The sequence below is a fragment of the Lampetra planeri genome, chromosome 40, assembly GCF_965212315.1.
Source record: "Lampetra planeri chromosome 40, kcLamPlan1.2.h2, whole genome shotgun sequence".
NCBI classification, from domain to species: Eukaryota; Metazoa; Chordata; class Hyperoartia; order Petromyzontiformes; family Petromyzontidae; genus Lampetra; species Lampetra planeri.
Genome location: NC_136146.1, coordinates 1,863,668 through 1,886,811, shown reverse-complemented (window position 1 = coordinate 1,886,811; position 23,144 = coordinate 1,863,668). Strand labels below are relative to the sequence as shown.

General features: G+C 42.4%; 1 protein-coding gene across 1 annotated transcript in view; it reads left to right on the top strand.

The window, feature by feature from the left end:
• LOC144731717 (contactin-4-like) overlaps window positions 1-23,144 on the top strand; it is a 151,097-nt gene that overhangs the window by 96,963 nt on the left and 30,990 nt on the right. Inside the window, exons 11-14 of the mRNA XM_078612904.1 lie at window positions 484-634; window positions 5,207-5,334; window positions 8,985-9,160; window positions 12,438-12,564. Of these exons, the coding sequence (XP_078469030.1) occupies window positions 484-634; window positions 5,207-5,334; window positions 8,985-9,160; window positions 12,438-12,564 (582 nt within the window). The remainder of the gene's footprint in view (window positions 1-483; window positions 635-5,206; window positions 5,335-8,984; window positions 9,161-12,437; window positions 12,565-23,144) is intronic.

Genomic DNA, 23,144 nt, shown 5'->3' with positions numbered 1-23,144 from the left:
ACTGAACTTCCGGCCGACGGTTTGAATGTGGTCCATTGTGCTGTCATTATTTATACAGTTTGTTATTAACAAGCCAGAAGATAAATAGACCCGTGCACTTAATTACGTATAAAAATCTGTCCACGCGTATTTATAGCCCTTGCCGGGGGAAGACATTCATCACGGATATTGGAGGCCTGGTTAATAACGCCCGTGATGTTTTCCGGCATAAATCACCGCACCCTCCGCTGAGCAGAAAATATCACGAAAGGTGAGGTGAGATGGGATGGGGGGAGCCGGGGGGGGGGGGAGAGAGGGGCCCTCCGTAATAAGACATCACACCGAGACGACGGCGACAGCGTCGTGACACGCCGTGTCGTGTCGCGCGCGCGCGTGCACGTGTTTACGCTCGTCCACGTGAGCATCATTTTTCTCCGCTTATTCTCACCCCCATCTCCGCCCCCCACCACCCCCCCCCCCCCCCCGATTTTTCTCCGTCCTCAGCATCGCTGCCAGATTTCAAAAACAATCCCGTGCCCAGAATCACTCCGGCGGCTCGGGGCGGACAGGCCGTTATTAAGTGCGAGCCAAGAGCGTGGCCCAAGCCCACCTTCTCGTGGACTAAAGGAAACGTTCTCGTCCGCATCGGAGAAAGGTGCGCTCCGTCAAAGTCCGCACTGATCTATAGTCCCGCTGCAACTTCCCCTTCTGGCAGTGGTCGGTAGGGCGTTACCCCTCTCCCCCACACCCCCTGATGATAACCGAGGGGATCGTCCCTCCCCCGTGGAAGCGTGTGCGTGCACTTTGCGCGTCTGTTTGCGCTCGCCAAGCGGAGAATCCTGCTGACGTCGGGGCTTTTGAATGTGACCTCAGCGAGCGCGCGCGCGCATGGGGTGCGTCGCACACCTACTAACCGTACTGTTTTATGCAAACATTTCATTACCCTGCAAGCTTATTTTATTAACACGTTTATAATGGGCATCTCCTCTGTACTCGACAAAATTATAATATTTTCTGCACGTTGCAAACACACTGACCATACTTCAACCACGCTGGTAAGTGTGGGTTTTTGTAGGTAGCCCGATTCAGATAACAATTGTCACATATGTTGACCACAGCCAGGAATCAAACTCGTCTGGTTAATGGTGTAGTGGACTAACCATTGCATCACTTCTCCTATATGTAAAATTACAATAAATAACACTTAAAACATGTTCATCCAGCATGTCATTTTGATATGTGTGAAGTCATTAATTTATAACGAGTCGAAATAATACTCAGATTGGTGCTATGCTCTTACTGAAACAATATAGCTCAGCACTGATGCGTACCAAGCCTGAGGATGAAAGGAAGGTTGCCGGTTAAGTAACAGTGCAAGAACCACAATGCCATCGCTCTTTCCAAAGAATATACAACTTTTATTGTTTTATTTTTATTATTTCATTATTTCCCTTCTACGTGACTTTACCGAAAGAACCAAGAATATGAATCCCTGTAGTCACGAAAACTTTAAATCGAAATGCAATTTATTTTTATTATTTTATTATTTCCCTTCTACGTGACTTTACCGAAAGAACCAAGAATATGAATCCCTGTAGTCACGAAAGCTTTAAATAAAAAATATACAGCTTGCTTCAGTAGAAACTGCGCCGTTCCTCATTGGTAAATTTGCACACTAAGTGAACATCGTTCGACTTAAATCTAGAGACCTATTCACTCATTTTAATTTCTGCAAATGCAAGAGGATTGAAACTCGAGATAAGAGGAACGGCCTGGCTTCCTCTATAATTGAGATATGAATAATAGAAGCGGTGGAGTGGTGGTATGGTCCTTTTCACACTGCACTGTAAAGCCAGTGAGCCGGAGTTCTAAACTAAAATTTAAACTGAACTATTTGCATTTACCAGGAAGGCCCACGGATCTATATGGCTCTTTTTCAGAAGTGACCTGGCCACAAATGATAACTCAACTAAGTGGCTTATCACGTGGACATGTATATCACGCAAACACTCTAAACGCGTGCTAATTCTAAACGTGGAGGGAAAAACCGGAAGACCCCCCACGGGGAGAGAGACACACAAACTCCAAATATACAGCAGGCATCAGGGTCGGGATCGAACCCACGATCTCCTGTATATCAGACGAAGTAGTTAACATTTTGCTAGTGAACATCGGTCGTGCACGATTTTGTGTGCCCCAGCTCGTGTTTCACCAATCAGCTTTGTCGAGCATGGCGAAGTAAGGTTAAGCAACCCCCCATGATCGACACACCGTGGGGAGGCCTTCATCCAGTAGTGGATTGACATCGCACCTCAAATTAATAATAATCATAATGTATAAAACACACCGAGATAAGGCCTTACAACCAGTGAATGTTAATATCAAATACAGAGCAAACTACTCCTGAGACACCCATCCACTCCCGGTTGAGCCCATGTAGAGTATTCTTATTTGGCGCAAATGCTCACAAACCGCTCCTGCATGTGAAAACAGCAGAACTAAGGTTGTTGAAAATATCTTCTTAGGTTTTTTCGGTAAAGTCACGTAGAAAGTAAAATAAAATAAAAACAAAAATCACGACGTTTCGGAGGCAACACAAGTCTCCGTCATCAGGTGGGACCGTCACAGTCAGATTAGCTGTATCAATGATACAGCTAATCTGCCTCCGAAACGTCGTGATTTTTGTTTTTATTTTATTTTACTTTCTACGTGACTTTACCGAAAAAACCTAAGAAGATGATTCCTTGCAGTCACGAAAGCTTCAAATCTAGAAGTTGTTGAAAATAACCACCCACGCTATTGCACAGACACGGAAGGGTGTCTTGTAGCCTCCACGCATCTCATTTACTGTGAACATAGCCTTTAAGGAATGTCAAATGTTTCCTCGTATCCAGAGCCCCCTGCAAAAGTCTTGTGTTCCAATTATACGCAACAGTTTGAGATAAAAAAAAAATTACCTCGGAAACTTAGTTGTACATTATAATCAAGTCACCGTGTGATGATGATGATGATACAGGTCAGGAAATATTCTGAAATTTTTTAAAGTAAACCTTCACAAATTGTAAGAAAATATGTGGATCATGCTTATTAGTTCAGAAAATGTATATTACTGATTTAAAAAAAGGGTGAGCAACGTGAAACACGTTTTTTAATTAAAAGTGTGGTAAAAGGAAATTATTTTTAAAAAGATAATATTTGATAATTTTAAAAAGACTGGTTAGTGGAGGGGCAACTATACAGCAAATTAGAGTATTGGAAAACATGAGTCTACTGTCAAAGACACTCTGATAAAAAAATAAAGTTTAATTAACTCGGTTAATTTCATTTGGTCCACTGGGAAATTATTATTTTAGATAAAACGTTGTAATATAGTCTTTTATTTTTGGTTGAGTATTTTTAAAGACTTGAACATATTCCTGCTAGTTCCCTTGGGCCTCAACGCAAATAATTACCAATACAAAACGTAGAATTAATTATCTTTTGACTGCCAATAATAATGCAAATATTTTTCTTTAATCTCTCAATGAAATTACTTCACATTCATTTAATTGCCACTGAGTCTAAGATCTGTTTCTTCAGGAGGGTCCTGCATTGGTGATATTTGATCGATTCCATTTTTTTGGTTTTTCCTTTTGATTCACGTTGCAGCTGTCTTGAGGTCAATGCCACTACGGCGCAGATGTTAAGGCGCAGCCCTGCAATTGCTTGCTCGACACTGCTGGCAGCAGGGCCTCCAACTGGAGGGAACCGTAGAGAGCCCTCTTCAGGGAGACCACGATGCTTGCTCAGCAGTGCGCTTGCATCGAATCATTAACCAGAATCAATTCATTGGATTGTACGTTAACGGTATCAAGTGGGGGAGAACCAATTACGCGTCGTTTTTATGATATGTGCAAATTTTTTAATGAAAATGAGAAAGAATCAAGGCTTCATAACTACTGAGACGGTAAACATGAGATAAAAAACAATTGATTTTTTTTATTGAATCATTGAGTCATGAGCATCTTAATGTTTTGCAGTTATTTGTTGGTGTAAAAAATGCCAGAGTTGTAATGTTCTGAATGACATGACAGGTTAAGCAATATTTGCTATTCTACATTGACTGTTTTGTACTAAATACCATTTCGATTTACTCTTTCAAAATAAATTATAATAAAATGCAAACATTTGTTTTACACGATCAAATCATATTTTCAGCCACTGCATGCATTTTCTTGGGTCTTCACTGTTACCCCAGGCTTAAAATCTATCAATGTCAATTATGAATAGACAATGATTGGGCATAATCGGATGCAATGATTTCCTTACAATCTGAGTATCATTGAGATCGTGTCCAATTGCTAGTGATGTGCAGTTGATCTCCTGAACCCAGCAGCTTGCACGGGTCGAGGATAGTGCAAGTTTTTGTTTACTTGAATCTTTAACTATTTGATATCTTACCAGGTGGGGCCCACTGAGCTATATAGCTCTGTTTCAGAAGCGACCTGGCCACAAATGATAGCTTAACTAAGTGGCTTATCAAGTGTAAATCTCCAGCAGCCAAATTTGATGAGGGCATGTTGATTCTAAATGTAGAGGGAAAACTGGAGGACCCAGAGAAAAGTCCACACAACCACGGGGAGAGAAACATGCAGACTCCAAATATACAGGCGTCAGGGTTGGGATCGAACCCACGACCTCCTGTATACCAGGGAAATTAGTTAACATTTCGCCACCGTGGCACCCCTTTGCTACACGCCACGTTGCTATCAGCGGCTATCAATGCTGTTCTGTTAACTGCCGCAGATAACATGACAAGTATACATTTAAATAAACACCACTTTGTTGAGTTTGATTGCTCCACCTATGCTACATGCATCACTCATGCGTGTGAGAATCTATTATGTACCATTTCAGAAAAAAATATCCAGATTATATGTTTTCATCAAGTGGTGTACGATGCACTAATTTTACATTTCAGGCATTTCAAAAAGAAGAAAAGCTAAATCGGACAATACAAATGAATCTATAAAAAATGGGACAGAAAACACATTGATATTCAATCGAATCGCGAATCCTAATTGTGACGATTCCTTGACGTTCATGCGGTGGGTGAGAGGGGGTTCGGGTGGTGCTGACTTAAGTAATTACATGACCAGTTTCTAATATTGAAGGGTAAAACGTGCTTGAATTGAAAATATCGTTTGCGAACGTGACTGGCCAACCGAAGGAACGTGTTCTCTGCTAGGATAAGCATCCTGGACAATGGAAGCCTCTGGATCGAAAGAGTCCTGGAGGGTGACGAAGGTGGATACACGTGCACAGCTGAAAACCAACTTGGAAAAGCCAGCAGCACCGGCTACCTGGATCTGAAAGGTATTTGATTACACTGGTCAACACACTTTTTCTGGCATAAGGTATTCCAACGGGTTTAAGGTAATTTTGGGGTGCTGATTCCTAATCTGGCATCAGTTTTTGTCTATCACATCAGGTTTTTGAGATATCAAACATTGCATTTTCAATAAAATCTACAGAAGAAAAATATTAAATAAATGTGGATATCTACATAAAATGATGTTATAAACACACTATCCTAAAAATACAGCACCATATTTTAACACTAAAGCAGTCACTGACTCGCAACAACTTGCAATCATAAATGACAGAGTTAATTTCGGGTAAAATCAATTAAAATGGGGTATGCCGATAGCATAAAAATGATATGATAGAGCAAATCTGAGATCAGATTTGGAATCAGCACCCTAAAATTAGTCTAAAACAGCTGCAAAAGTCCAGGCCAGAAAAAAATGTGTTTTTTTTGTTGATCACAGCAGTCAGCCATCGGAATGCACTTGGATGTTACTGACCACCTGGAGATGTTTAAATAATCTTTGAATTGCAGTCGGCAAGCTCAAAAGTCAACATTCGGAAGTGGGGCTGCTATAACGACCCACGCACCTGCCACTGACCACGGAACGACTGCTTTTGACCTGAGCCACGCATCATCGAGGACCTTGCCAGGGCGACAGAGCAGACCATTATCATGTGTCTGATACTGGGAAAACCTATGACTGTGGTGGCAGGATACGAGGAGAAGACCCACTCACTCACTCACCCATTCATGCACTCGCCCACTCACTTGCACACCCGCCCACCCACTCACCTGCACATGTGCCCCATGTTGAAAAATGCTATGACTGTGGCGGTGCAGTAGGAGTAGAAGAATCTCAATCATCTGCCCAATTGTGCTGCCACAACAAAAGGCGACCGTTTATTTCAGTGTAAAAGTAACATTCACAGTTTCACATTCAATGTGTATTTCCCCCCTTTGAAACCTCAATTGTAGTACCAGAGATCAAGTAAACGTCACAATTTTCCCGTAATTTGAGCGGTAGTGCTTCTATGTAGCAGAAAACATATTAACGATTACAACAATGCGGTTTATTTTGTGGTTGCATATTACTTCCAATACAACTAAAGCAGTTGTGCATTTATTGACTTATGATGCAGCGAGCGGCTTAGATTGCCAAAGGCAAATGAAATATTCAAACGAGGAAATAAAATATGAATCAACAATATAACCAACTCATAATCAACGTTTTTGAGTTTAGATCGCATTATTTATAAATGTGTCGTAACCCTCCACCACCCGACACGGCCAATCAGTAAAAAAGTGTCACGTTGACAAAAGACAAATAGTTCACTGCTTTAGCCCACCGGTGTGTTGAAGCGTGAAACGAATGGCGAATTGCCTGATGATGCTGGATGCAATTACCAGCGAAACGTCGTACTCAAATTGTAAATGTTGTGGTTTCACGCTTCAACACACCGGTGGGCTAAAGCAGTGAACTATTTGTCTTTTATCAACGTGACACTTTTTTACTGATTGGCCGTGTTGGGTGGTGGAGGGTTACGACACATTTATAAATAACGCGATCTAAACCCAAAAACGTTGATTATGAATAATATTGGTCGCGAAAGCCTACGTGTTAAACAATATAACCAACTGCATTTATGTGGGGTAAAGTGTGGGTACTTCCACCACTTCGAAGTCATGTGGCCAGCCTGGAGGAGTAGACCGAACACCCTCTTAGTAGAGAGTCTCGCTTAGAGTTCCGTCGAGTGGAGGCCCTTCCGCCAGCGGTGGTGTGAGCGAGCGGTTGCGGGGCTGCACCTTAGGCTTAACACGTAGGCTTTCGCGACCAATATTATTCATTAATAACGATTTCTTGTGGTTAGATTGCATGCATACATAGAAATGTATCCCTTAACCCACCACCACCAAACACAGCCAATCAACAAGGTTTGGCACTAAATATAACGTGCCATTTTGAGAGTACACCCACAACGTTTATGACCTGAGCCACTCACTCTAAGTCTCAGTGGTTCACAAGGGGAAACGTGGCACGAGCAAACACGACATGTATTCATCGCAATGGAAATTGCTATTGTATCCAATAAAGCGTGTTCCCTGAGTAAGCTGGCCATTTTTAATTAAGCTCCACGTGTCGAAAGCAAAATCCATTGATACTCCTGAGATTCGTTTTTGACTGTCAGCTGCTGCGGAAATATTGGCACATCTTTAAAATTGCCATCAAGCAAATGTGATGAATATTCAAATGCTACGTGTAGTGGACGGTTTTCCGATTAATGAGCCGAATTTAATGATATTGTTTTGATCGTAGCAGAACAAGATCGACAATTTAACTCTTGACGTGTCGTACCTACAGTGCTCGGCTAAATACAGAAACGATCACCCAAACAAAGTCAAAACGCGTTACGATAATGAGGGCTTCCTCACGCTGAATTGATCATGGGGGATGTTCGACAAAACGTCACCGTGCTGGAAGGCTGGCAAATAGGTCACATAAAATATTCCACAGCCATCCTCCTACAAAAACAAGCAAATGCATGATATATAATACCGAAGTCTGTCTGTGAGTATGCCTACAATCCTTGAGGTCACATTTGTGCCCATATATTTCTGTGGAAATGAACCTGAAGCATCCCTAAATAAAATAACACAATCTTAGGAATGTTCTCTCAAAACCAATTTATTTTGTAGATCCCCGTCCAATGAAGCAGAACTTGTAGAACACGCGTGCACAATTATCGAAAGACAACTGAACATTTGTCCATGACAACGAGTTGAGGATAACTAGCCTCGAACACGCGATGCATTGCAGCAACAACAGCAAGAATACCGTAGTCGTGGTCCATCTCAAATGTCCCCACATTGTTTTGTCTTGTCACCCTGGGCAATAGAACCGGCCACTTCTGGAGTGCAACATCCAGTATGTTAAACCTTCACACCTTTGCAGCACCCCTACACGTATTAATTTACAAAACAATGTAAATGTCTGTCATAAAAATTAAATGCCCCGGGCCTTTCCTGCTAACCTCCTCGACCATTACGAGCGCGCGGACAGGCACAGGCGTTTATTAGTATAGTTGTTACGCGCTGGATATGCAACGTAATGCCATATATCCTACCTGCTGGGGGGCTGAGGTTATAAGCAGATACGTGTAAAGGTCAGATGTGTGGACATTTATAGAAAATGACAGTTACAGTATTGGGGGAGGTGGCGGGTGGGGAGGATGGGCAGTGCACGAGGGGCAGGTATTTCAGCGTTATGCTGCATACACAATAGGCATCAGAATTCGGGCAATTCGCCCGAACTGATGACGCTGGTTGAAATCACCAGCAAAACGTCGTAGTCACATTGTACACGGTGTGGGTTTACTCTCCTAAAACACACCGGTGTGCCGAAGTAGCAACTAATTGTCATGTTTTGTTTGCATGACAAACCTTACTAATTGCTTTCACGCGTAAGCTTTCGCGACCAACATTGGGTCTTGGCGATCTAACCCAAAAAAACCTCTATTATGCTTACCAATTGGCCGTGTCGGGTGGTGGTGGCGGGGTTTAACGACTCATTTATATTCACGCGTTCGTGAATATTACAAAGCTACAGAGTACCTGCTGTCTCCAAGCCCCCCCCCCCACCATCCATCCTCTTTTTCAGAGTCTACACGAATCACGGTGCCGCCGCTCCCCAAAATGGTGACGGTGGGACAGAGCGCGGTGATGCCCTGCAGAGCCGCTCACGACCCTTCGCTCGACATCATGTTCCTCTGGTCACTCAACGGGCAGCCCATTGAGCTGGACAAGACGAGCGACCACTATCACCGCTCCGAAGTGGTAAGCAGCCTCGGCTAAGCACTCACACGCAAGATAAAGATCCCCCGTATAGCCTTCGACAGACTGGAGGGCAAGTGCTGTTAGCGAGGAGCGCCTATGAAGGCCAGCACGGCACACGAAGGGGTGGGTGGCACGCGCCACGCCCGACCGCCTTTGTCTCCCCAGTGGCAATATTTACACACCGCACTAGGTACTCATTTGAGGCTGAGCCGACTTTGGAGAAGAGGCCCAAGACCGGTTCAGATAATCGTCATTGGTGTTGGCCGTGAGCGGGAATCGAACTCGGGTCGCCGAGTTTGCAGCGCAGCGTGCAAACCGCTGCGCTACAGCTCCCTTCTGAGCACTTACACATTTAATGCACATGGATGAATGTAACTGAGAAAGTGATATAAATTCTAATTGCGTTTTGGAAGGGTTAGACATCTTGAATATGTATAGATGATTGTGAGTGATTGATGTAATATCTAATGATGTTCTCGAAGGGCCAGGCATGTATAATTTATACAAATGATTGGGACTGTGCGGATAATGTAATTGTTCTAGAAGGGGATAAAAACATATCATACATATGAGCATAACTCTGCGCTGTTTCTCCAGATATAAATAAAAAAATACGAATTTATCCATTGGCCTCTTGGCTTTCCAGACCAATATTATCCAGCAGGAATTGGGTCTCGTGACTGAGAGAGTGAGGTCAATTGTGACCGAGAAAACTGTGATTCCTAAGGATCTTGTATTGTACGGAGCCAACCGTGCTAATCGGAAGTGTGGGGGAAGGACAACAACAGAAAAAAGCAGTTTTCAAGAAATTAGTTTTCAATCTAAAATATTTAAAAGTGCATAGTTCCAGCGATTACCTAATATCGGAAGGAAGATCGTTCCAGACGGCCGCAGAAGCGCCTCTGAGAGCGTATGATGCGGTGACCACCTTTGCTCGACGGCTAGCCAAAAGCCGCTGCTGCGATTATGTCCGGAGTTTGCGTGATGGTGGTTTATGCTCCTTGACGAGATCAGCGAAGGTATTGTGGTTCACTTGTGGCGAGCACTTTGTGTGTAATGAGTGCGAAGTGGTTAGCCACACCTCATACAGGTCACTCCACACCCACTCCAGAGGCACTGCACGTACCCACGCGCACCCCCCCTGTAGATGTGTGCTCGCTGCACGGCAGCCCGACCAACATTTGTGGGTTTTCTCAAAGCATATTTTTGACAAATTTAGCGAAACATCAAAATGTGGTATTTTAATTCAGTTGTTGGTGACCCGGTTGAGAGCAGCAGTGTGCGACGCGTGAGGATCCGCTTTAAAATTACGGGTGGCTGGCCAGATTAAAACTTGGAATCTTCACAATGTCAGGACCATGCTTTGACACGTGCAACATCTGCCTCTGTCTGGTGAAAGAAATCCAAGTGTGATCTATACAGTACCGATCACGTAAGCGATGGAGCGGGATATTGAAAATGTTATTTATTATAATAATTATAGCAATGAGAGTCATTTGACAGTCTATAAAGGCCTTCCCACTTTGTGTCAGTCATGAGAGTTGTCTGACCATACTTCACCATGCTGGTGCTGTCCGGATTGGATCCCAGAACTTGTTCATGTATTATTCATCACCACTGTTAGACAGTGGCTTGGCAATTGAACTGAGATTACCAGGCTCGTAGTGTAGTGCACTAACAAATGCACCACCACTCCACCCTGAACATTATATTATAGGGATATAAAACTGCTTGCATGTTATCTTGCTTCTCATAAAATATTCATTCATCCGAGTTAAGGACTCTAGGTACTGAGGTCGAAGTTCATGACCAAATGATGTTCATGTCATTATTATTATACATAGCTAGCAGGAAGCAATCTTCAATTCATAGACATTTATGTACATACACTAAATACAATTTCAGTCATTTGCTTTCAAGTTGCGTGAAATGAAAATCAAATATATATAACCCTTTCAAATTGACATATACATTAAATAGAATCATCAATATCTGTATAAATCTACAGGAGTGTTAAATTTCCTGTATAGGTTGAACGTGCTAATAAATAAAATGTAAATATCGAAATGCACGCAAAAAAGTTGTTTTTATATTTTCTGGTAAGCTTTAAAAACCATCTCCCATTACTAATAGCATTCAGGAGAACTCTGCTACATTTATATATAAACAGGCTTTTCTTTCAACCCATTCTTTCTTTCATATCGCAAGGAAAATACATTAACCTTTAGCTGTTTAATACCATGAATCTTTGAAAAGCCCCATAAGACATCTGGTGACTGTAAATATCAGTGGCATTACAAAAAAAATCAAACAGCGTAGCTTAGAATATTCGGAAAAGTAGGGTGTTTAATTATGAGCGCATATGAAATATTCACATTTTTGGAAATTGGAAATATAATTTGCTCGACTGAAAAACACTCCACTGGATGACTAGTTGAACGCAAGAGCTACTTGCATTATGTTTATCAAGGCTGAGGCCCTTTTTGAACGCAAGCCAGCATTTCTGAAATATGTTGTGCTTCATCTGATATACCACACATCCCTGAAGAATATACTTACTAAAACTAAGAGAGTTTCTACAAACACACACAGAATTGTCCCGTCGTCATCAACGGCAGCCATGATTAATCCACTGCTGGATGAGCACCTCCACAAGACGTGATGTAATAATTCACTTGGCACTTGCACATACACTGATTTATTTACACCGGATACATTTTTTTTAAATCACCTAGAACCGATACGAGGATCATCAATGCTTTCGAGACGTAAGGGCGCGAATAGCGCGGCTTTTATTTCACCTTTAGAGCCACTGCTTAAGCCGTTTCTGCCCGAGTTCAGTCCTAAATTATTCCTTGACTTCCAGCCTTGGGCAAAAGTTTAGCTTTCTTTTTGCCGATGCTCATGGTGTCATTTCACGGGGCTGGAAGAGAAGCACTCGACATTGTGAGTGCTCTCTCAAATGGACTTCAGTTGTGTGATTAACATTTTGCTGGCAAAGTTGTTTTCACTTGAAGGTATTTTTAAATAATTACAGGAGAAAAAAAAACTACTTTTTTTTTTACAAATGACAAAATTCACGAAACATCAGATTAAGCAACGTATTAATGTTAAAAAAAGTCCACTTCATTAAAATTCCTAAAATGCACACTCGATTTTGATGTGAAATGAATCACATTTTGACAGCAAAGGGCACAGGGCGAGAATGTTGCAAATCGGTGCGTCATGCTCTTAATTGCTTTGCACCCGTCGTTTCTTTTTTTGCGGAAACATCCAGTGGCAGAAGCAGAATTTCGGCGACCTGACGATAAAGAAGATCCAGCTGAGGCACGGCGGTAATTACACGTGCTGGGCACAAACGGTCGTGGACCAGGCCGTGGCGACAGCGGAGCTAATGGTGCGAGGTGAGGATCCGAAGGCGATTCCAACCTTGCTCGCTCGCGCCAAGCGATCACACGGGGGGAGGGGCGCGATCGGTCCAAATCCTATTCGCACAAATGAAAACAACAAAAGATGTAACCGTTCTCGCACAACACAAACGTATCGCGTCGACGGGCGACGTGCGGACACGTACGTATCTGCGTCGTGATAATTTTATTGTATTATGTTTTATTTTTATTATTTTATTATTTCCCTTCTACGTGACTTTACCGAAAGAACCAAGAATACGCGTAATACAGTGCACATTGAATAAAACAGATTGAATACGTAGAAATGTAAATTTTGTTGTCAATATGTTTAAATTTATCCAACCACGTGGAGGGGGGGGGGGGGTACAGCTTCTGCGACAGGTGAGTGGTGCATAGTGGGATTGACGGCTCGGACAGACAACCAAGAAACGTCAATTCTAGATGTGAAGCTTTCGTGACTGTAAGGATTCATATTCTTAGGTTTTTCGGTAAAGTCACGTAGCCCCGCCCACCCCCCCCCCCCACGTTCCATTCCCTGGTTACCACATTCAGATAAGCCCCTCCCCCCTTAACTTGTATTTAAGGGCTTGTCTCTTGGAATTTTGCCTCACTTGATGCAGTAAATCTAGCTGTGACGGTCCCACCTGATGACGGAGAATTGTGTTGCCTCCGAAACGTCGTGATTTATTATTTTATTTCTATTATTTTTTCAATTATATTGATTATTGTTTATTTTTTACCTACGTGACTTTACCGAAAAACCTAAGAGTATGTATCTGCGTATGTTGGAATTCTTTCACACCGTACGTAGCAAACCGTGCTAATGTACGGCACACACCAGGTTCACTCGTAATATCTCAGTTTCCACAAACGCCCTTTTTTTCAATTTGTGTGATGCGTGGCATCTGCACGGTGGATTTGGTTATTTTTTTCATCAAATATTTCACATGGATAATTGCCTGAGGATGGAATATCTATAGTTTAACTCATAGGCTTTCGCGACCAATATCATCCATAATAGAGGTTTTTGGGTTAGATTGCGTAAATATATAAACGTGTCATTAAAACCCGCTACCACTCGACACAGCCAACTAGTAAGGGTTGTCACGTGAACAGAACGTGGCAATTCGTCACTAGTACAGCATCTGCTGTGTTGGGTGGTGGCGGGTTTTAACGACGCATTTATATATTTACGCGATCTAACCCAAACACCTCTATGATGGAATATATATTATTTAAAAGGGTGTCCAGAATTATCTAATAAAGATGGTTGTCCCTCTAAACGCTTTCAAAATGGGATGCCATTAAAGCTGTAGACCATGGATAAGCAAACACTGGGCTTTTTATTTCATTTTACAAGAATGCTCAATGTTTCACCAAATATATGTATATGTCTTGTAGGGAGTTTACATCTCCACCCACTACGCTGATTGATTCATCACAAGATAACATTTTAAGGGCTATTATGCTAGAAACACGTTTCTCTGGGATTATTGAACAAGCATGATTACCCTTTTCCGTTCCGAGACGTTTGCAAGTTTCGGGGTGTGGGTGTCCCATTCACCGCTGCATCTCAGAATGCGAAATCGGCTCAGCGTTAATTTTATTTAGAGAGGCGTAGCGCCGTTGTTGTTGAAGACATTGTACTCACCGCAAAGAACTGTAGCGACACGACCACACTCATTTATATCTGATGCTAAACTGTGCCACACGCCTTCCCGCATGGCCTTGTGGGAGCCCCCCCGCATGGCCTTGTGGGAGCCTCTGTACATCTTCCAACCTGAAGTTATTTTTTTCTCCAAATTTTTGACATCTACCATATATTTTGTTAAAGTCTGTCTCTGAAGATCAAGCACATTACACCTTTGAAAAGAACACCTTTGAAAACATTCAGACTGTTTCCTTCTGATCTATTTCCCCTTGATAATGGAAAAGCAAGTTAACATCTGATACTATATTTTGTATTGTAAGTAACTGTACCCACTGCATGGCTTGAATTTTTACTTTTGGTTACACGTTTGACTAAGGATACAAATTACGCATCAATTTGATGCACAACCTCTTTGGTATGACGCCCCCCCCCCCAATCAACCACTAATCCCCCTCACCCCCCGTTCACAAAAACACAATGCAAAAAAGAGAGACGCCATGTCCCACACCTACGCATCAACATGGTGAAAACAAGACATGTTTCACGTTGTGTCTCCGTGTGCGTTTCGTCACTGCAACGTGGCGCTGACGTTCCCCGCACACATTCACGTAATTCTTCTGCACGGCATCCATGCCACAAGCTGCCCTCGCCCCCTTTCCTCCCCATCCTGAAAAGCGTTTGCACTGTACCCATGGGTTGAGAACCGCTTCATGAGACGCGCATTTTTTTCCCATATGAAATTGAAAACATTGAAATGAAAAATACTTTGGTCTGGTTGTGCATATAAATCAGACTGAATCTATATATCACAGTACCCTAATAGTTTGTTCGCAATTACAGGACCTTCATCGCGTTGTCACACGGAATGTGTGTGCATTTCCGAGCACTGCACTAATAATGATGTTTTCCTAAATCCAGAGAACAGTGCAATAAATGGCTTTATTGAGTGCAAGTTAATTGTGTATCATATTTACTCAAGGAATCATTATAATAATGCTCAAGCATCAGTAAAAATAAACTGTATAAATGAAATGTTATTTTATTATTTTGCAGCGGCAGCAGTTGGTATAAAATGTACTGATTAAAGGCACTCATATTATTATTTTAGAAAATGTTGAACTGGGAGTGGTATGAGGCATGTTTAAATAGACACAGATTATAAAGGCACGCCGTGCATTTATTGGTTCAAGTTCAAGTTAATTTATTAGGTATAGCCCTGTGAGCCATTCGGCTCTTGAATCGGGTACAACCGCAACAAACAAAAAACAAAAACACGAACAAAAAACATCTTAAAGTGAATATGTGACTGAGTGCAAACAGAAAATCCAAGAAAAAACAGTAAAATATTGCAGAAAAAGCACCGTACACAAAAATGTGCAAAAACTCCAGTGGGATGCAAGTCAAACAACAACAACCACAAGACAACTTAGATTAAGGCCATCAGTCTAACTCTGTACTACAACAAACAAACATGGCCAAACCAAAAAACGTATCGAAAATCACCAAAATAAGGCCATAAAAGCAATGTAACAGTGCAGGTCATAGAAAATGTGACCGAATTTTCACAATGAACGACGTCAACAACATGTACTACCAAACTCTGCAGCCACAGCTGCTGCATCTTACTGGAATGAATACATTTGTTCGTGTTTCCTCGGGCACACCCGTGGCCCACAGACAGAGCGGACACGGTGACTGCGGCGTGTGAAGGGAAAACACCACGGAGCCGGCAACCTCTCGAACATTTGTTGACGCCTCGTTTCCAAAACCGTGACACCGCTTTGGTATCGAGGCCCACTTATTTGCATACTTTTGTTCACGGTCCTTTATAATCAGCAGTTTCTTTTTTTAAAGCATCTCCATCTAATATCATTTTGTGATTATTGCTACTAATATTTTGGCGAGGCACTGGGCACACTCATTACACGCAGTAACATATTTTTGTTGCTGGGTAGTAAGTGCTATTTTCTAATTGCTAAAGTAGTAGAACATGGCTCTTATTCCCTACAAACTTTGCTTTTGTGACCAGGACTTTATGTGAAGGAATGACACAAATTCACACGTTTTCTCATTGAAAATAGTTACATTTCAAAATATCACTGCCCTGGTCACAAAAGCAAAGTTTGTGTGGAATAATAGCTATTTTTTGTACTTTTGAGTCATAAGCAATTATAAAATAACACTTACTACCCAGGAACAAAAAGCCGATTTTTTTTTTCACAGTGAATTATCAATCGACTGAGGGTCACCCGTCCTTCACAGCCAATTTCATTTTTCACTTTTTCAAGAAGGGTTTAACTGCATTCCGGAGCTTATAGAAACCCGCTGCATCAATGACAATTGTAACCAGCGTGCGCGTGTGTGTGCTGCTGCCTGCACAAACAAAAGCAGACGCTTATGCATAATTAACGAGAGGAAATTTACAGCTAAACCTGTAACATGACAAGTTTAATCCGCGCATGCAAACAGCGTGCAGGTCACCTTTTTATTTAGCAGCGAGCGATTGGCTTCAGCCGTGCTGCAGGGACCTCGCGGAGCCTACTGCTGGGTTGCCACTCTTCCCAAGGCTTCATTTCAACTCAAAAATAAATGACACTCGCACCTGGCACCCCACACCACCCACTTGACACCCCTCGACATGGCCGTGGCAACTCGTCACGTGCCATCTCCTCCGGTCGGTCTAGCGGCGCCCCAGATATTTATCCAGTGACAGCTGAAAGTCCTCGACTGTTCCCAGTCACGTGTACATATGAAAAGATTGCTGGCTTTTTTTTTGAGAACGTGCCCTGTGTGTGGGAGCGCGCGTGCGCGTTTGTGGTGTGTGTGTGTGTCGTGTACGTGGTTAAGCGCGCTGCACTACCAACCCGGCGGCCCGACTCCGATTTCCCCCTCGCGGCCAACACCAGTGACGATTATATTATCTGAAACGTTCCTGGGCCTCTCCTAGGTCGACTCTGCCTCAAATGAGTACCGTTGTACGATGTGTAAACATCGCCACTCGGGAGACAAAGGCATCCGCGCGTGGTGCTGGCCACCCATCCCCTCGTGCGCCGTGCCGACCTTTAAAGGTGCTCGCTAACAGTACTTGCCCCAACGGTGTGTTCAGGCTATACGGGGGACCTTTGTCTGTTGGTGAGAGTCAGGGACCCCGAGTCTTGTTGATCACTCAGGAAGCGAAGGCCCCATGGGCAACATTGACCTTTCCCCCCGGTGTCCTTCAATAGTCCATGAATCACTCCCTCTGCCACGATGTGCCAGCAATAATGAACCTTCTGCGAATTAACTGCAGTGCACGCATATATAATACATAGTTTACTGCCATTTTTGTAAATCCATTGCCGAAGGTTGCTCAATGGGGGTTGCTCGAGCATACTTCACCATGCCGGACAGTGGACGTGATAGGAGATGGAGATCAGAACTTCCCACCTCGCACCTCCGATTAGCACGGTTGGCTACGTGTGGTGCGAAAAAAGTTTTAACGTACGTACAGAACCGGTTCATAGATTACCCACCACTGATGTGAACCATGGCTGGTAATCAAACTTGATAGGTGGCATCTTAGTGTGGTGTACGAACCAACTGTAAAACCGGGCTACTCTATATACACACACACACACACGTATGTAGGTGTTCATTATCTGCATGGTACACGTCGCCTTACTTTTGGTTGTGAAAGTCTTTCCTTAAAATATGAAAAGAAAAAAAAGATCTTTCCAGTGTAAAAAAAAAAATCAGGCACCTTACATATTACTGCACATACTATCCTCAGCATGCATAGCTAATGTGTGCAAGAAGTAATTCTGCACCTCAGTAACAGCAACTGCTTCTTGTTGCGTGGAAAATTAAGCGAACCAAATCAAGCCATTCCCTCCTGAGCCATGCCTGTAATAACCTTTTGCGTTTTATGCAGTTCCGCCAATAACTGTACAAACCACCTCGTAAAAACGTAGGGCACGGGCATATTAACCAGGGAGGCGTGCTGGTAAATAATTTAATAATGTTCGGCCGACCATCATTTTCCAATAACACCGCCGTTCTCGAGATGGATGTGAGCTTCCTTAATACCGCGGGGGTCATGCAGATCAGTAGAACGCGAGTGTGCGCCGTGACACACGCGATAAGTGTGCAGCAGCAGCAGCAGCAAGCGAGCGAGCGAGCAAGCGAGAAACAAAGTGGGCGAGTGATAACATAAATAATTCCACTTACTACGCCATCGTCGCGCGAAGCATCCTGCGGACAAACCGCGGGTAGCCACCAATGTGGAATCGCCAGGTCCCAGAGTCGTTGTGGGGGTAGCAACCGAACGTCGTGGGATGTCAACTCTTGTATTCCACTTGCAGAATTTACCCCCCGGGAGTGGGCGCTCACATTTCTCGATGGAACATTCTAGAACGCTGTTGTGGGCATTATTATGAATGCACGGCACATCCTTCTCGCCTTAATTTGTTATGAACCTGCTCGTAGGATTATAGAAACATAGGGGACAAGACTCTGATGATTGTTATCGATCGGCATGATGTTGCACTCGAGTGGTAGTGCCTTACGGCAGATGTTACTCTCGCACAAAGCCAGCCTTAGCAGAGTTTTCGGAAAATGTCAGGTGGTAAAAATAACCCTTGGCCGCGAGGCTTGGAGACAATAACAATATAAAGTTCAGCACATTCCTCGCTCGTTGATCATGCGCTCATTTTCACTGCAGGTAGCAGTTTAATTAATTGCTTTGCATAATGAAGACTTTATCATTTAATTTAACCTTTTAGTCATGCTGGCAGTTGCCACGTGATAAATAGTTTAAAGCATTTTTTTTCCTCTTCTCCAATTATTTCATCAAATCGCGATCCGTTACACTCGCCCGCATTATACGCCTGTTCGGTACATTTAATTGTTACTGCCATTTGGCACAATGTGTTAAGTGCAACATCACAGTGTTCTTGGAGAGAAGCCATTAATGCCAGCATGGCACACGAGGAGGTCGTGGTGCCGGAATGACCCCGTTCAGCCATCACCTCCCCGGAACCGAACTCACGGCACTCTGGGTACGCATTTTTTAGGCTGAGGAGATCTGCAGGAAGCCCACACGAGATCCCAATATGAATTTTGGAAGGCTTAGGAATCAACCGTCCTCTGACAATTCAAGATTTGAAGCTTTCGTGACTGCAAGGATTCATATTCTTAGGTTTTTTCGGTAAATTAACATAGGTAAAAAAAATTTAATTAATAAAAGTAAAATAAAAAGTTAAATAAAAATAAGATTTTTATTATATCATTATATTATTTTATTTTTATTTTACTTTTATTAATTTACATTTTTTACCTACGTGACTTTACCGAAAAAACCTAAGAATATGACGTCCTCTGACAATCACACACACACACAAAGACGAAGATTCCCCAAAGTGCTGTGATTGGAGCACCGGGAGGTCCGCTGGCCAGCACCTCGCCTAACCACGGTTGTCTCGCTATTGCTCATGTCTACACACTGTGTCGGGCACTCATTCAAGGTGGAGGTGATCCAAGACTGGATCAGTTCTTAGGGTGCCGAAAGATGTTCAACGTGCATACTATAACATATCGCTCGCCACTGATCACCGGGGTTCACAGCTCAAGTTTCAAAGATTGTAGCGCTGTGCATTTAACCACTGCGCCACCGTTTCTACGTACCCACGCAAAGATAAATATCTCCTGTATAGTTTTTTTTTACAGACTTTTGGTGCAAGTGCTGTTTGCGAGTAGCACCTATGAACCCCGGCACAGCACACGGGTGGGTAGGTGCCAGCACCACGCACGACAGATTTTGTCTGCCGTGTGGCGATGTTGTTTCGACATTGCACCACGCACTAATTTGTCGCTGAGTCGACCTAGGGGGTGGTTCAAATATTTGCAGCTGTTAATTGTTCAGAGTGGGAATGGAAGTCGGGTCGCCAGGTTCGGAGCACAATATCCTAACCGATGCACCTCCGCTCCCCATACACAAATACAAAAATCCCCCCATATAACTTGAAACGGCTCTTGGGGCCAGTGCTGTTAGCGAGCATCACATTGCTCCCCTCCACACACATACACACCCACATGTCCTAACTCTATACAAGGACAAAGATCCCACGTAGCCTTTAACAGACTGTTGAAAAAAGTATGGTTAACAAGCATAAACATGCAGACGCATGAACACATAGACGCAGGCACATGCGCACACACGCAAAATTTGCCCCATAAATTTTGTCCCGCAAGAAGTAATTGCATTTAACTCTGCCATATTCTCATTCTCGTCTTGAAAATGTGCAATTTTCAAATATAACCGATGTGATTTCAGTGCCAGATCTGGGTAAAAAATAGCATCTAGAATAATCTTAACTCCCGTGAAATTATCTCTAACCTTGTTATGAGTGCAGCTGTAATTTGGTCAGCCATTCATCCAGCCTTATCTACGTATTATTGTGCCGCAGTAATCAAATTATTTTAAATCCAGTGAAACAAATGTTCACTTCTTTCAAGTGGTTCACTTAACATTTGATTATTTTGCTGAAAAGTAGTGCACGGGGTTTTGGCTCAAAGCTTTCACATGTGTAATACTATCCCAATAGAGTATACAGTAAACACGTGTTCACAGTTTTCCTTTTCCGCACCTGAAGACGGACGCTTGTGTTGCGACCGAAACGTCGTGTTTTCTTTGATTATTTTTTTCTACCCACGTGACTTTACCGAAAGAAACAGAGAGTATGGATTCCTGCAGTCACGAAAGCTTAAATCAAGATTGTTCACAGTTTGTTTTTCTACTAAACTAATCTGCTGACAAAAGCTGTGTCATGGTGGGTCTGTTTAAAAGAGCTAGCTAGCATTTTATAGCACAGTTTTCATTGGCCATGTGGCAATTATTAAAAAAATGATCTTAATTGTTAGACAATTTAATTAAATGTAATTTTATAGAACAATATTCCAAAATTGCAAATCCACCTAATAAAATAATCACATTATTTTTCTGCATGTATGATTTCTTTCATTATTCTCAAATGCATTATTAATATCCATCCATTGCTTAAGAGGGCTCTGAGGGCGTGTTTGCATTTATTGTTTTAATACAACTCCAGCCTGCAAGGGGTTAAGGAGCCGGCATTTGAATATAAAATGAAAAACATTGATCGTGATGTCATGCCATAACTATTGTCAGTGACAGGTCAGTCATTGCAGAGTGCTCTATAAATCAGTTTCTTCTTTGCGTATTGTTAATATGCAGGCGCACACACGCACACGTTTCAAGAAAGTTAAATCAGATGTTCCACACAATAAACATATTTTGCACAGTCTAGCTCGGTTAATGTTTGCAAACGCTTCAATTTCCTTACAGACCCAATATGCCTCGCACATTACCATTGGCACTGCACACACATGCATGATCATTCCTCATGTACATTGTATACACAGTTTTCCAATTTAGCTACGATCATGCGAGTCGCATTGAACTATTGGCAATGTCATCACTTGTTCCACTAACCAGTAAAACAAAAGATAGAAACCACGCGTAAGAAGCGACGTGATTTAGCAATGCAGTATCGTGACAGAAAACAAAACGAACGAAATAATAAATTACACATTCAATTCTAATACGCATTTGTGTTGAGCTGTAGTCTCCATCTGGTGAAGTCAACATAATCTTCGCCTCGATTTAATTGGTGTCATAAACTAATTTCATTACTGTAGTTCCAGTTTGGTCAAGTCGCGATGTATTGCCATTGTAAATCATCCCGTTGCCAACATTGTTTTATGATCATATAAATGTCAGATGTAAATGTTGATCAATTACTTTTTAGAGTTAATTGAGTTTGTAAACAACTACACTTAAAATACGTATGTTATATATATATGTGTGTTAATTATGGTGACTCGCTGAATCATTTGCATGCTGTACAGAGGAAATAATGTATGTTCATTTAAGTCACTGCATCACTGAGGACATTTTAACTAATATGTTCAGCGTAATATTATTTTAACGTGGACCATTGATTTAATATTGAGTTTTTATTTTACTCAATTAACATATTCGATGTACATTTCTGTTTCGCTTGCTTAATGAGTGCAACAGAAGGAAGAGATGAACAAATAGATCAATTAGAAGCAGAGTTTGTAGTTTAACTTAACATGAGCAGGACAATGCTGACCAAAAAAAACCACATAATGCATGTCCAATTTACATACAATTATAACTGAGTGACACGTAAATTATAATGATCTTTTAGAAAGGCTAGAAAGCTTATATTTGGGCCTCCAAAATTATAGCTTGGAGGCTGATTGATTTTACTCATAGGGCAGGGTCAGCCTAGAGTTCTGAAAGTCTCATGATTCCCATTTTCAGGAAAACCAAGTCATTTGTAACCTGTGCAGTGTAACGCGAAGGCTAATAGAAGGTAGGTGTAGCCTGTGACAGGTTGCTACGTAAGGATAGTAAGATCGTTCAATTTGATCAACCCATTTCTACAGTTGCATTCAAACCTCAAAGGTTATATCGTCAATTTAAAAGTTAGTTTTTTTATCATTGGTTCTTGTGGCTACTAGTCAAAAAGTCAAAGTGAATTCTTGCTCAAATGATCAAGGACATAATACCCATTTCCTGATTACAGCCCTGATCCAGTGGTGTAAATGACAAAAAAAAATTCTGGCAGGGTGAGACCATCCATAGGACAACCACTCTTGAGTTCCTCAAGAAGTGATATTTATTTTATCGACCCCAGAGGGATGATGAGCCCAGTCAACACACACCCAGGAATTGAATTCACAACCTTTTGATTGTGACCCACTCATTCTCGCGCTGAGCCACTTGGTTAGTTACCGGGGTTACCGCAAGGGATAGAGAGGTGTGGAGTAACCATTATGCAGTTCGCTTACCAAAGCAGCAAACATGAACACAAACACGTGCGCGTGCGCGTGTGTG